Consider the following 12,999-nt stretch of genomic DNA (forward strand, 5'->3'; position numbering starts at 1 on the left):
CTCTACTAGTTACATATACACCCATATACTCTGTCACCTGCAGGTGCCTGCACTCTTTTGTGGAAAGAAGTAAACATAAATCATTATTTATTTTAGTCTCTGAAGAACTTGACCAGGGAGAATCAGCCCAGGAGTGTGATCTCAGCACACATGGCTGAAATCTGACTTGGCAGAGCCCTGCTTAGGGTGGCTCTGGGCTATGGGTTCCATCTGACCCCTCCCTCCTGTCCAGTCCGCTCACCATCTGACTTCTTTTCAAACATAGCAGTAAAGTCTTTAGGATCAGCAGCCTAGGTCCCCTTCTCTCCCCTGTGTGACTACCAGGAGCCACCACAGCTGGAGGCCTGGGTTCCCAGCCTGCTCCTAACTCAACCATCCCAAAAGTGGCAGCATGCACCCCTGACTTCCCCTCCAGGAAGCTGTCAGCTCTCTGCTCCTTGCCTGCCCTCTAAAGCCAGTGGGACTAGGAGCTCTTAAAGGCAGTGCCCAAACCCTTCTGTATATATTCCCAAGACAATAAATAACTCAAGAGGTAGCTGATGTTACTTTTTATTGATTAAGAGAGGGCAGAACACATGTACTACAGACTGGTGCACTTGTAAAGCAATGAACAGAAAGGAGTTACAGTCACTTAGCTGTTCAAAAAAGCCCCAGAACCTTTCCCTATTTGTCTCTTGGGAATAGCACGCTGAGGGGGCATCACTTGGGCAAAGCCAACCTTCTATAGCTTAGGAGCTCTACAAAGGGGTGGGGGTGGGAGAAAGGGGGTAGAGTGGCCCAGCCTGTCACAGGGTCCTCTATGCGTCCTGGCAGCTGGACTTCACCAAGGAGGTCTTGCCCAGCCAGGGGACAGTGTATATCTGGAAAGAGCAGAGCGTTTTCTGCGAAAGGGAAGAGAGAGGGATAGTTAGGGTTACAGTGAAAAAGGAACGTGCCCAGCCTCAAGATGTCAGAAGTGCGGGTGAGAAAGGTGGTGGTGGGACTCTCAGCCCCCACCCTGCTGAAGCCCAGTACACTAAGCAGGGGTTGGCAGTGACCTCTCGTCACCCCACCCACCCCTTATGTCCAAGACATGGAATCCTGTCCCCTAACTCCAAGCAGCAGGAGTCCACAAGCTCATCCCCACTGCACGTCCCTTTAAGGAGAAGCCTGTGCAAGATCACAGAGCCACTGAGGGACAGGGTGCTGTCCCCAAGTCCCCTGCACTTCCACTGGGCCAGCACTAAGACAGGTGCAGTGGGAAGGATCAAGGGGCTGGGATCAGAGTTTGAGAAACACCCAAAGACACAGGGAATGTGCCCCCCACCCAGAGGCCTCCCCGATGAGAGAGACTAGTATTTGGTGAGCAGGGTAGGACCAGAGGATTTTGGCTGCTTACAGGCCTCTAATTCCCTCTAATCTGTTCAGGTGACTGAGGCTGGGATTAAGGGGTCATCTCTCTCACCAGCAAACACCACACAGCTGCTCCTTATCCCACAGGCAACAACTCACACAGCACACGGTGCCCCAATTCACCAGCTAAAACCCACTTATAAACTCAAACTAGTCAAGTGCACACACATACGTCTTTACCCCACATGCACTCTGACACGTGCACACCCCCACCCCTTACACATCATGCATCCCACAGGCACATACCCGCATCAGGTGTGGCTGGTCATGAAAGGGACAGCTGTCCAAGTTGGGCTGGGACTTGGTACATGTGGTTCGTCCGATCTCCACCTCCAAGAAGTAGTTCATCCCAGCCACGACCTGCACATGTCAAGAACAGGATTTGTTTACAACACTGGCCAAGTTCACACACACAGGTACCTTCCTGCTATTGGGCCCTCATACCAGCATTCACTCTGCCAAAGCAGGTACCCCAGAAAACCAAAGCCACCTCCTGAGGGCTGGTCCAGCAGCTGTGCCCAGACCCTCCTGACTCGTTCACAGAGAGGCTCTGGAAGGTCTCAGGCAGCCTGGCAGGAGGAGAAGCAGGAAGACAGAAGATGGAAGCCACGGACCAAAATCCTGTTAACTGGGTTTAGGAAGGAAGGTGCACTCTGGGGAGCCAGCATGGTGTTGGCTAATAAACTTCTCCAGTGCCAGGAGCCAGGGCAGGGTCTGAGGACACAGCGAGGGCTCTGTGCTGCAGCAAACAGAGTGGGTCTGGTTCAGGAAGACAGTCACGCGATGGGTACACTTGAGCTAAATTCCAATTAATAGGGTCAACCCCCTAATCTTCACATTTCTGCAGTATAATAAAGGTTTATTTATTCCCTCACTTCACAGTGGGAAATGAGAGGCTTCTGTCTTGCTCATGCACATACACACACACGCACACACACACACTTTAAGCCAATAAAACACTGCCCCTGGAATGATTTTTTTTTTTTAAGATGATTTATTTATTTGAAAGAGCGAGTGAGCACACAAGCAAGGGGAGCTGCAGGTAGAAGGAGAGGGCTGGGGGGAAGCAGGCTCCCCTCCATGCAGGGAGCTGGATGTGGGGCTCGAGCTCAGGACCCTGGGATCATGACCTGAGCCAAAGGCAGACGTTTAACTGACTGAGCCACCCAGGCATCATTAAGTGTAATTTTTGATAGGAGTATTTCTGAAGTGTGTCACACATCTGTCTTTTACATTTGAGATTACAGGATAGAAGCATACCTTGTCCTCACACAGGGCATCCTTAGAACTTGGAGAAACTGGGGATGAGGACCCTGGGACCAGGCTCTACATCTTACCTGGTGGAACCACAAGCAGCTCCCATGATGCCTCTGCTGTCACTTTCCCAACGAGCTGTGATGTCAAGCCAGTGTCACACTGGAGAGGAGCAGGCTGGGGGAAACCCAGTGAGCAGGGAGCATATATGTGTGTCCACAGGACACAGTGCCAGCCACTGCTGCAGGGGGAGAAATGGTCTCTTCTGGGCCCACCTTCGGAAGTTTCACGAGAAGACGGATGAGCCCTAAATGCTGGCATGCATTATAGGTTTTTGTTGCTGTGAAGCTGTTCTGCTCTCCAACTGGCTCCAGGTCAGCTGGCCTAAATCCTAGCCACCCTTAGAGGACAAGCACAAAGCCCAGTGGCCTTTCCTGACACTCCCTCCAAGCTCCCTTCTGGACTCTGGTGATTATGCTCCTTATCTGACCAGAACTCCAGGACAGGCGGCCTTTCCACCAGCATGTCTGGACAGGTTTGAATTCATATGCTAGTCCCTCTGCTCTGAGATGCAGTGAATACCACAGGCCAGCACATCGACCCATTCTGTGTTTGCCCCATTCTGCGTGTGCCGACAGCCTCTGGGTGTTCAGAGAGCAGCCAGGGCCCCACCTCAGGGAGGATGTTTGGTGTGGGCCCCAAACTCCATTGCAGGATGAGAGTATTGAGGCTGGGATAGTTCAGTGGCACCTTTTGAGAGGAGACGTGGAGGAGAATGGACCTTTTTTGCATGACCCCAATCATCTCGAGGAAACATGGGGAAACCCCAAACTGCGCCCCAGTGTGCACCAGGACTGGCTGGATCCTTCAGAAATGTCAAGTTCATAGATGGAGGGGCTTCTCCAGAGTAAAGGAGGCTGCAGGACAGTGGCTGCAGCACATGGCTTTGCAGTCCTGGGCTATAAAGGACAGCAGTGGGTCAATCAGTGATATCTGAATAAGGTCTGTAGATTAGATAACTCTCAGTGTTGGTTCTGATTTCCAAAGTGTTATTGTGGGTATATCACAAAACACCCTTGTTTCTAGGAAATACACACTGAGGTGTTAACTCTCAAAAGACTCAGAAAAACAAATGCATATATCCCCAAACACACACGTATGTGCCCAGTGGAAAGAAAAATGGCAAAACTTTAACATTTAAGGAATCTAGGTGTGGAATCTATAAGGATTTATGCACTATTTTTGCTACTGCTCTGTAAGTCTGAAATTAAAAGTTACAAAAGTGCTTTAAAAAATCATTTAATGGCAGAGCCAGGAGGGCAGTCAGGTGTGGGGTCTGTTTTTCCCTCGTCCGTGGTCATTTAGTTGACAGCTCACACTGAGCCTCCGTGTCCGGTGAGGCTGGGGCACGGAGGTAAGGGAACTGGATGGGGCCCTGACCTCCACACCGCAGCCTCTGGCCAGGCTAGCATTTGAAAATACAAATGAAGACCCTGGGGGTGACCCAGTGTGCCGTCTGGGTCCCAGGTACTCCGGGTGACGGTCACGCGTAGGGCAGGCTGTGGACGACCAGAGAGACCAGGGACACCACTCGCACAGAAGGGAGCGTCTGCAGTCCCCACCCAACCTCTAGGGGCTCGAGACTCGTCCCTCCAAGATGCTGGGCTGACCAGTAGGGGCCGGGCTGGCGACGTCAGGCAGCTACGCCCGGAGCTCAAGGCCGCCCCGCCCCCATAGCCCGGCTGTGACACAACCCGGGAGGACGCACCTGCTTGCGGGCGCGCACCACTCGTATTGCGCGGCTGTGGTACGCGTCGTTGCTCGCCTTGTTGTACTCGCTGAGGGCGAAGTTGAGCGCCTGCTGCACACCCTCCTCGTTGACATCGGCGTCCAACGCACCGCCCACCAACGAAGACTTGGCATTTCTCCTGCTTGTTCCGGGACTCACGGCCACGGCCAGGGCCAGGGTCAGGGCCACGGCGGCCAGCAGGAGCAGCGGGGTGCGTAGGGGCCCGGCCATGATGTGCTCAGAGGTCGGAGAAACACAAACAAGAGTATTCCTGCGACTGCGAGCAGCATCCAGCGGGAGCCGTCGCGCTTTTATTCCCACAGCCCCGCCCTCGGGCCGCCCAGCCCACCCCGGCTCCGCCTCTTCCGCCCCTGCCTGCCCCTCCCGGGATCGGTGGGAGCTCCCCGCGGGAGTCCTGCCCTTCCTCCCGGGTCCTCCCTCCATTCTGCGTACTCCCCCAACGCAGCTCCTCCCTCCCAGTCCCAGCCCTCTATCCTGAGTCGGGGCCCCCATCCCCTCAATGGCCCTATTTCCCCAGGTCAGGCCCTTTTCCCCTCCCCCAAGCTCCGCCCCTCTTCTCATGAGTCTCTGCTCCAACTAGGTCCCGCCCCTCCGCGGAGTGCTGTCCTTTACCCTCCCCGGATACGCCCCCCCTCGGGTTTCTCCGCTCCACCAAAGTCCACCCGGCACATGCCCTGACCTTTCACGGAATCTGGCACCTCCTCGCCAGTCCTGCTCAGGCGCTGGTGGAGGGTTCCCAAGTCTAGCTCACTGTGGTCTTGCAGAAGCTGTCACTCCTCCCAGGGCCCGCAGTGCTTGTAACCCCCAACCCTGCCTCCTGTGAAAGGGAAAATAGCGCTCTGGGCTTCCTGGAGGTTGAGCATGGGGTCTAAGTCCAGGAATCCCCAGAGCAGGGCGTCGGTTTCAGAAGCTAAGGAAAACTCTGTTCTGGGGGCTTCTTTTGCAAAACATAAATGAATTAACCTTTATCTGGGAAAAGGTCATCGGGTTCTCTTTTCCAAAAGTCTTTTATTTATTCAAGGAACAAACCTTTCAGGGACTTCTCCCTGGCCATCAAGTCTCTGGCTGTACATGAAGCATTGGCTAGTGAGCCTTGGACTTGTCACAGGGCAACTGCCCAGTAGAGATGAAATGTGAACGATGTGTGACTTTGCATTTTCTAGTACATTAAAAGTAAAAAGACATAGGCGAGAGAGTAAGTTGAACATTTTTTGTTTAACCCAGTATATCCAAAATATTATTTCAACATACACAAGCAATTGTTTAATGAGATATTTTTACGTCTTTTGTATGTGTGCTAAATACTTGGAATCCTTTTTCAAACACCCCATGCCCAAGTGTTGCTGGTGGCTGTGATGTTTCACAGCCCAGGTTTAGGGTGTGTGTGGAGGGTGGGGAGCAGTGATCAGTAATTACCATCAGGGAGTGATAGGTCCTCTGTTGGAAGTGAAATAGAGGGGTTTGACAGAGAAAGGTGCTTCTGAACATGGTCAGGGAGACCTCCTGGAGAAGAGAGGCATTTCAGCCAAAACCTACAGGACAAGAGGTCTGCTGAGACCAGGGAGAGACACTGAGAAGACATGGTAGCTGGGTACTGCTGGGTGGGCTATCAGAGCCCCTTGCTCAGGACTGTGTAGGTCTGTGCTCCAATATGGCCACAGAAGGGAGTGGGCAAAGGCTTTCTTAGTTTTACAGAAAGGAGGAGATACACAGAGCAGAGCAAGAGAGGACTGCCCCTGGCCGGGTACTTTTTTAAAAAAAATTTTTAGAAAGATTTTATTTATTTATTTATTTGAGAGAGAGAGAGAGAGAGAACACAGAGGGAGAAGCAGACTCCCTACCCCACAGAGAGCTGACTGGGGGCTTGATCCCAAGACCCTGAGATCATAACGGAGCCAAAGGCAGAGGCTTAACCAACTGAGTCACCCAGGTGCCCCCTGGCCAGTACTTCGGAGCAGGAGTGGCTATCTCCTGAGAGTGGGGATTGGTTCTCACTGTGGTTTCCCAGCCCATGTGGGACAGCTGGAACTGCAGTCTTGGAAGGGTATGTCACACAGAGGGTAGGCTGAAATGTAAATAATCCTCTTACCTTTTGTCGTGGGGAAGGAAGTGCAGGGCACCCAGATAGCCAGAGCATGATGGCAGAAGTGAGCGTGGTGGAGGGTTGTGACTGACACTGCTGCTGCTTGTCTGTTGCACTGCCTATTTGTAATTCTCTGTTAGGACTCTGGCATGTGCCACATCTCTAACCCTAACAGAGAGTGCCTACAGAAGCTCCCAGAGCAACCTGGAGTATAGCAGACAAGAAGTGGAAGGCTGCCCATCGGCCCCAGCTGTTGGAACGACCTTGGGCAAATGTAACAAATTCGGAGAGGTGGGCTTCTTTGTTAACAGTAGTGTCCGGGGGTCAGAGCCCTCGGAGATGAGTAGGCTGCAGTGGTGATGCTTCAGCCTGGTTTAAAATGATGGAGCAGCCCATGCCCTCGTCTGTAGCCTCCAGCTTCAAGGATAAGCTAGCAGAGGCGTAGAGAGAAATAATGAACTCAAGACTGAGGCACAGGGCTTCTAGCACCCATGCGCCACGGAGGAAAGAGCACATGTGTCCAGGAGGCAAGCATGTTTCCATTCTGCCAGATGAAAAGAAAAACCCTGTTTCCACAAGGCTGCTCATGTGGCTTTTGATCCCATGATCTGAACTAGTAGAGAAAGAAACTAAGTGAGAGAGTGACAGATGTTCCCTGTAATAAATAAATAAGAAGTGAATATCCAATAATGCTGTAATAAGTAAGTGGCCAAGTGCATAGAACAGTGCCTAAAGGGGCAAGTGGTCATGTTGAGTTGACCAAGAGTTGAACTTCTGAGCATTTGTGCTTCTAAAACTTGCACTTAAACCTTGGTGTAAAGCATTTAGGGCTCTGATACGGATTGATGCTATGTCATTATGAAACTGTGATACTCACACGTAAGCCTGTTGGCAGTCCCTGTAGAAAGAGGCAAGAGAGAGTACAGTGGCCAATATCTGTTTTGCATTTGCATAAGAGAATCTTTTGGAAGCTTTTGCCCAGGGTCCACCATGTAGACAGTCCCCTTTGCTTTACATTACAAGTTACCATTTAATTTCACAACAGCAAACTGACCAGAGCAGCTCTGGTGTCTGCAGCACCTCAGCCAAGGGGACGGGGGCTGGAAGAGGTCATCCAGGGACACAGGTGGGCGGCTTGTGCAGCTGGGTGCTCTGAGGGCTCTCTGGGCTTCCGCCCTGGTGGCAAGGAAGTAAGATGGATCTGAGTCGGATTGAGCAATCCCCTTGGCATTTCTGTGGTGTGGTCGGTTTCCTTTTCTAATCCATGGTGTGGTTGTTGCTCTGACTTCCCTCTCAGTGTTTGTGCAAACATGAAGTCCAGTTCATTTAGCAATCTGCACAGGGCAGCAGAAGGATTCCTGTTCCTGCCTGGGATAGCGTTGGAACTGGTGCACTGGGTGTTGAATCTTGACCTCTGAGGCCACTGAGGGCAGCCCTGCCCTCTCCATGGTGTCCCTTGGTTCCCTTTCCTGCCACTCACAGAAGAGCTGGTCCTAGTGACAAGGACTGATCAAGCTTTAGTGATGCTCCTTCAAGCTGCCTCTCCACTAAGCCTGGGCCTTACCCAGTCTTGTCCCTGCCCAGGTGGCCTGCTAAGCCTATCCTAGTGAGAGTCCCCCAACCTTGACATCTGTTCAAATTCATTGCCCCCACCTTTGATGTCTAGGCTTTTGCGAGAGTCTTGTTAGGTTGGTGTAGCAAGAATTACAAACCCCCTCCTCACCTACCACCTTGGCTGTAAATCCCCATTTGTTCTTGCTGTCTTCAGAGTTGAGCTCAGTCTTTCTCTCCTGTTTGGATAATCTTGACCCCTATTGCAATAGTATTAAATAAAGTCTTCCTTAACATTTTAACGAGTGTCAGAATAATCTATTTTTAACACTGAGAGCCAGCCAGGCCAGTGCTCTGTGCTACCACTGGTTTGCCTGGAATGTAGTGAAAGTACTGTTGCTGAATAGGAGCCAAGAGGCCTGTGATACTGGAGGGGAGTAAGAAAGGCAGGGGAGATGGGGAGGGGCAGATGGGGAAAGTAGACGGGGAGGGAGGGGCCCAAAGTGAGGTGGGGAGGCCCGGAGGGGAATGCATGTTCCCTGACATCGTATTGTGAACAAGTTCAAATGTGCAACAAAGAAGAATTTTATAGCAAACACCCATATTCCCACCACCTGAATTCTAGCATTAATATTGTATTTTACTTATTTATCACATGTCTATCCACCTGTGTATTCTCTGTTCATCTATCAACCCATCTTGTTTTCATGCATTTCAAAGTAAGTTAAAGACATCAGTGTATCTCACCTCTAAACACTTAAGCATGCATAATATGAACTAGAGGTCAGCAGTTATTTATAGATTTCTCATTTGTTGTAAAATTTACCTATAGTAAGATGCACAAATCTTACGTGTACGCTTACTTAACTTTGACAAATGTGTAGCCTATGTAACCCATCCCCTATCAGGTACAGAACATGAGCATCGCCCAGAAAGTTTCCTCATTCCCCTTCCCAGTCATTTTGGGCCCTTACCCCCAGAGACAATGGCCGCACTATTTATTTTATTTTTTCACTGTAGATTAGTTTTGTCTATTTTCAAAGTTCATATAAATGGAATTCTATGTATTTACACCTCTCCGGCTTTTTCCCCACTCATTTGATATTTGTGAGATTCATCTCTGTTGTTCACATTGTACACAGGCAGACCTCTGAGATATTTCGGGTTCAGTTCCAGACCATCACAACAAAGCAAGTATCAAAATAAAGTAAGTCAAATGATTTTTTTTTATTTCCCAGTGTATGTAAAAGTTATGTTTACACTCTACTGTTGTCTATGAAGTGTGCAACAGCATTATATCTAAGAAATTATGTATGTACTTTAGTAAAAAAATATTTATTGTGAAAATCATTAATTGTCTTCTGAGCTTTCCATGAGTCTGTTTTTTTTGCTGGTGGAGGGTCTTGCCTGCATGTTGGTGGCTGCCGACTGATGAGGGTGGTGATTGCTGAAGGCTGGGGTGGCTGTGGCAATTTCATGAAGTAAGACAGCAATGGAGTTTGCTGCATCAATGTCAATCCTACTTTCACGATGATTTCTCTGTAGCAGGCGATGCTGTTTGATTGCATTGTACCCGCAGTAGAACTTTCAGAAGTGGAGTCAATTCTCTCAAGCCCTGCGTTGCTTCATCAACTCAGTCGCTATCATATTCTAATTCCTCTGTCGTCATTTCAGCAATCTTCACAGCCTCTTCACCAGGAGTAGATTCCATCTCAAGAAACCACTCTCTTGACTCATCTGTAAGAAGCAACCCCTAATCTGTGAAAGTTGTATCATGAGATTGCAACAACTCAGCCACATCTTCAGGCTCCAACGGTAACGTCAAAGATCACTGATCAGAAGTCACCATGATGCGTCTGGTAATAATGAAAAAGTTTGTATTGAGAGAATCACCAAAATGTAACACAGAGTCATGAAGGGAGCAAATGCTGTGGGAAAATGGCTCCAACGGACTTGCCACAGACATCCAGTGTGAAAAATGCAGCATCTGGGAAACACAATAAAACAAGGTCTGCCTGATTGCCACAGGGAGCCCCCTCCAGAAGAGTCTTAGGAGGGTCTCAGGCATGGGATTGAGGCATGGCTGCCACACTGAGGAGGGCAGCCCTTGATTACTTGGACCGGTTGCTTCTGTTTCTCTTCCTTTTTCCTTTTTAACTTGGAACAGCTTCCTCCTCTCCCCTCCCCTCCTCTCCCCTCCCCTGCCTTCCCCCTTTCCTCCGTGTCTCCTTCTCCTTCCTCCTCCTCAACCCCAAGCTACTCTTAATTTTTGGAAAAAAGTCAGCACCACGAGCAGAGGAAAAACCTGATTTTGAAAGACAAAGAGCAGATTTATCCAACTCTTCCCCATATTTGAAAATAAAAGTTCTTTATTTTTTAATCCATTGAGTACAACGCATTTCGTATAAAAACAAATGAGAAAACAAAGAAAAATATAAAGAATATGATTTCTGTGCGTGCATGTCACTGGACCTGTGTGCACTGAATGTGCAGTTGACCATACTGATCTCATGTGATGATTGTAAGTCAATGCTGCTTTTCTGCATTGTCATTGTCATGAACATTTTCATGTGTTAAATTATCTCTGAAAGCTCTGCTCTATCAACTAAGTGTCTAAGATGCTAAAGTTAGCTATGAAAAATAAGTTATCAATCAATCAATTGTATTTATTAGGAACTATTCAACTAGTTATTCCATAGCTTAACTTTCTAGCTAGACCTTTAGGGTGTTCAAAGGCTTTTTTAAAAAAATTTTTCCTAAAATGAGTAATAATGGGATACATACTATTATAGGAAAAAAACAGCCTCGGTGCATATTTTGGATTATTTTCTTCCTAGAATTGAAATTACCATGTCAGGGAGCAAGAATTTCCTGTCCCCTTCTAGATCTTTCTAGCTGAACTAAGCATCAAATTGACAAGACGGATTAGCAGGAGAAAATCACATTTAATTTTGTATGTATGGGGAGTCCACACAGATAAGGAAATTCCAAAGATGGTCAGGCAAACTGAGGTATCTATGTCACCTTGAACTAAGGAGAAGGGGTAAGGTCTAGGACTTCCAAGGAAGAAATATTATCCTCAGAATGAGGAAGAACAAAAGTTTGGTAACAAATGTTAGCCAGGCCCACAGAAACAACGGGACACAGCACACGTAAATCCAACAGGCCCTGCTAGGTACCTCTCCGTCATATCTAGTTTATATCAAAATGTAGTCATTTATGATGGTTGCTCTCTTCCTGCAGCAGATCTTCTATCTAAATTCTTTTTTAGGTAGTTGTAGGGGAGGTAAACGGCTTTCCTCAATATGCTAGGTTCTGATTGCTTTTAACTCAAAATAATCTTAATCACATCTTGGAGCAGACTGCCCTTGACCCCCACAAAGGCTACAAAGACTTTTGGCTACAGACTGTCAAAGTTCCTTAGAAAGGTATGTCTGACTTAAGCAGGTTCAAGTACTGAAGAGAAAGCTCTTGGTCAACAGCAGCATTTTGTGGTTTCTTTTACTTGTGGATATCTACAGTGCGTTTATCCTCCGTGGTTTGATGCTGGGCCTGAGCCCCCAGGTGCTGCCCCTGATGGACACTTCCTCCTATTACTCCAGTCTTGTACCTGAGTCACCTCGTGGCAGACCCACTGTGCACTCATTTGTCCTCCATGAAAAATGGTATCAATTCCCTGACTACATGATTCATCAATCCCTGATGCTTAGAGATATAAAAGCTCAGGTCCCGCCCTCCTGAAGTCCTGGGTCTGATGAGGAGAAACACAAATAAACAGGTACTTCAACACAACACACTGTCCCAGATTGCAGGGAGATGGAGCCCAGGGCTCCAGATTCTGCCTGGGGTGTCTCTGTAGGGGTCTCTGCAGGTAGATCAGAAAGGACAGCATGATCTTGATTCTTTTCTTAATTCCAAGACACCAGAAGTGTTGCTTATCTTTGCTGGTCTACATGTGAAGAATTTTAGGTCTGGCCTCCTCTTTGAGAACCTCATCCAGGCCTGTCCTAAGGGGTTCACCCAGGCTTGGGCCTTGTTCTTCTTTTTACCTCTAGGTGTACCCCTTCCCTCAGAGTTCGGTTCAGTCTCATGACTTTAATGCCAGCTCTAGGCGCACAGGGCCACCAGATAACTCCAGCTCAAAACTGCCACCTCACCTCCTGTGATGGTGTGATTTATAGTAACAGATGTATATTTGGTTTTAGTCCTTGATTCTGGCACAGAGCTCCCAAAACTTTCAAAATTTCCTGAGGAGAGTACACAGGTGTCTTTTGTTATGTTAATGAGATGGCTTTTAGACCCCCCAACTAAGGAGGCCAGGGAACCCATCCCTGTGATTAGAGGGTTGGAATTTTCAGTCCCAACTTCCCTGAATTCCAGGGAGGAAAGATGTTGGGAGCTGAATGAGTTGCCCCTGGCCAATGTTTCAGTCATTGATGACCATGCCATTAAGCCTCCGTAAATACCCAAAAGGATGGAGTTTGGAGAGCTTCCAGATTGGTGACACCTAAAGATTCAGGGAGAGGGTGTACCTGGAGAGGGCAGGGGGCTCCATACCCTTTCCCCAGACCTTGCCCTGTGCACCTCTTCCATCTGGTTGTTCCTGAGTTGTCTTTTTATTAAAAAAACCATTGAATGATAATGTTTCTCTGAATTTTGTGAGCCATTTTAGCAAGTTAATGGAATCCAAGGAGGGGGTTGTTGGAACCTTCGATTTCTAGCAGGTTGGTCAGAAGCACAGGCGATAACCAGGATGTGTGATAGGCATCTGAAGTCAGGGGTGATTGTCTTATAGGACTGAGCCCTTAACAGTCACCAGGTAGATAGTGTCAGAATTGAGTTAAATTATAGGACACACAGCTGGTGTCAGAACTCGGCTTGGTGGTGTAGAGAAAAAAAACCCACACAT

The 12,999-nt window shown here is 48.7% G+C and overlaps 1 protein-coding gene and 1 long non-coding RNA gene across 4 annotated transcripts; one reads left to right on the plus strand and one right to left on the minus strand.

Moving 5' to 3' along the window:
* Positions 1 to 533: 533 nt before the first annotated feature.
* LOC123791697 (cystatin-C-like) lies at positions 534 to 4,757 on the minus strand. Its single transcript, XM_045796618.2, has 3 exons — positions 4,415 to 4,757; positions 1,639 to 1,752; positions 534 to 881 (listed from the first exon to the last, which is right to left on the minus strand). The coding sequence occupies exons 1-3, from the start codon at positions 4,664 to 4,666 to the stop codon at positions 798 to 800; spliced, it is 450 nt and encodes a 149-aa protein (XP_045652574.2). The 5' UTR covers positions 4,667 to 4,757; the 3' UTR covers positions 534 to 797.
* A 1,482-nt stretch (positions 4,758 to 6,239) lies between these two features.
* On the plus strand, positions 6,240 to 10,470 carry LOC123791698 (uncharacterized). 3 transcript variants are annotated; one of them, XR_015720975.1, is made up of 3 exons: positions 6,240 to 6,830; positions 9,233 to 9,297; positions 9,636 to 10,470. It is a non-coding gene; the product is annotated as an uncharacterized LOC123791698 (long non-coding RNA). The 3 variants fall into 3 exon arrangements; XR_006779484.2 differs by lacking the exon at positions 6,240 to 6,830 and having other exon boundaries at positions 6,907 to 9,297; XR_006779485.2 differs by lacking the exon at positions 6,240 to 6,830 and having other exon boundaries at positions 6,907 to 9,297; positions 9,765 to 10,470.
* The last annotated feature ends 2,529 nt before the right edge of the window (positions 10,471 to 12,999 follow it).

This window comes from Ursus americanus, chromosome 22 (assembly GCF_024610735.1).
Source record: "Ursus americanus isolate L20-20 chromosome 22, mUrsAme1.1.p, whole genome shotgun sequence".
Lineage (NCBI taxonomy): Eukaryota > Metazoa > Chordata > Mammalia > Carnivora > Ursidae > Ursus > Ursus americanus.

Bases quoted from the DNA above. Each gene is read 5' to 3' on its own strand.
- LOC123791697 (XM_045796618.2), bottom strand. From the start codon at position 4,666: ATGGCCGGGCCCCTACGCACCCCGCTGCTCCTGCTGGCCGCCGTGGCC. The intron at 1,753-4,414 runs GTGCGTCCTCCC...TGACATGTGCAG, and splicing joins TGGTGCGCGCCCGCAAGCAG to GTCGTGGCTGGGATGAACTA. The intron at 882-1,638 runs GTATGTGCCTGT...TCCCTTTCGCAG, and splicing joins ACCAGCCACACCTGATGCGG to AAAACGCTCTGCTCTTTCCA.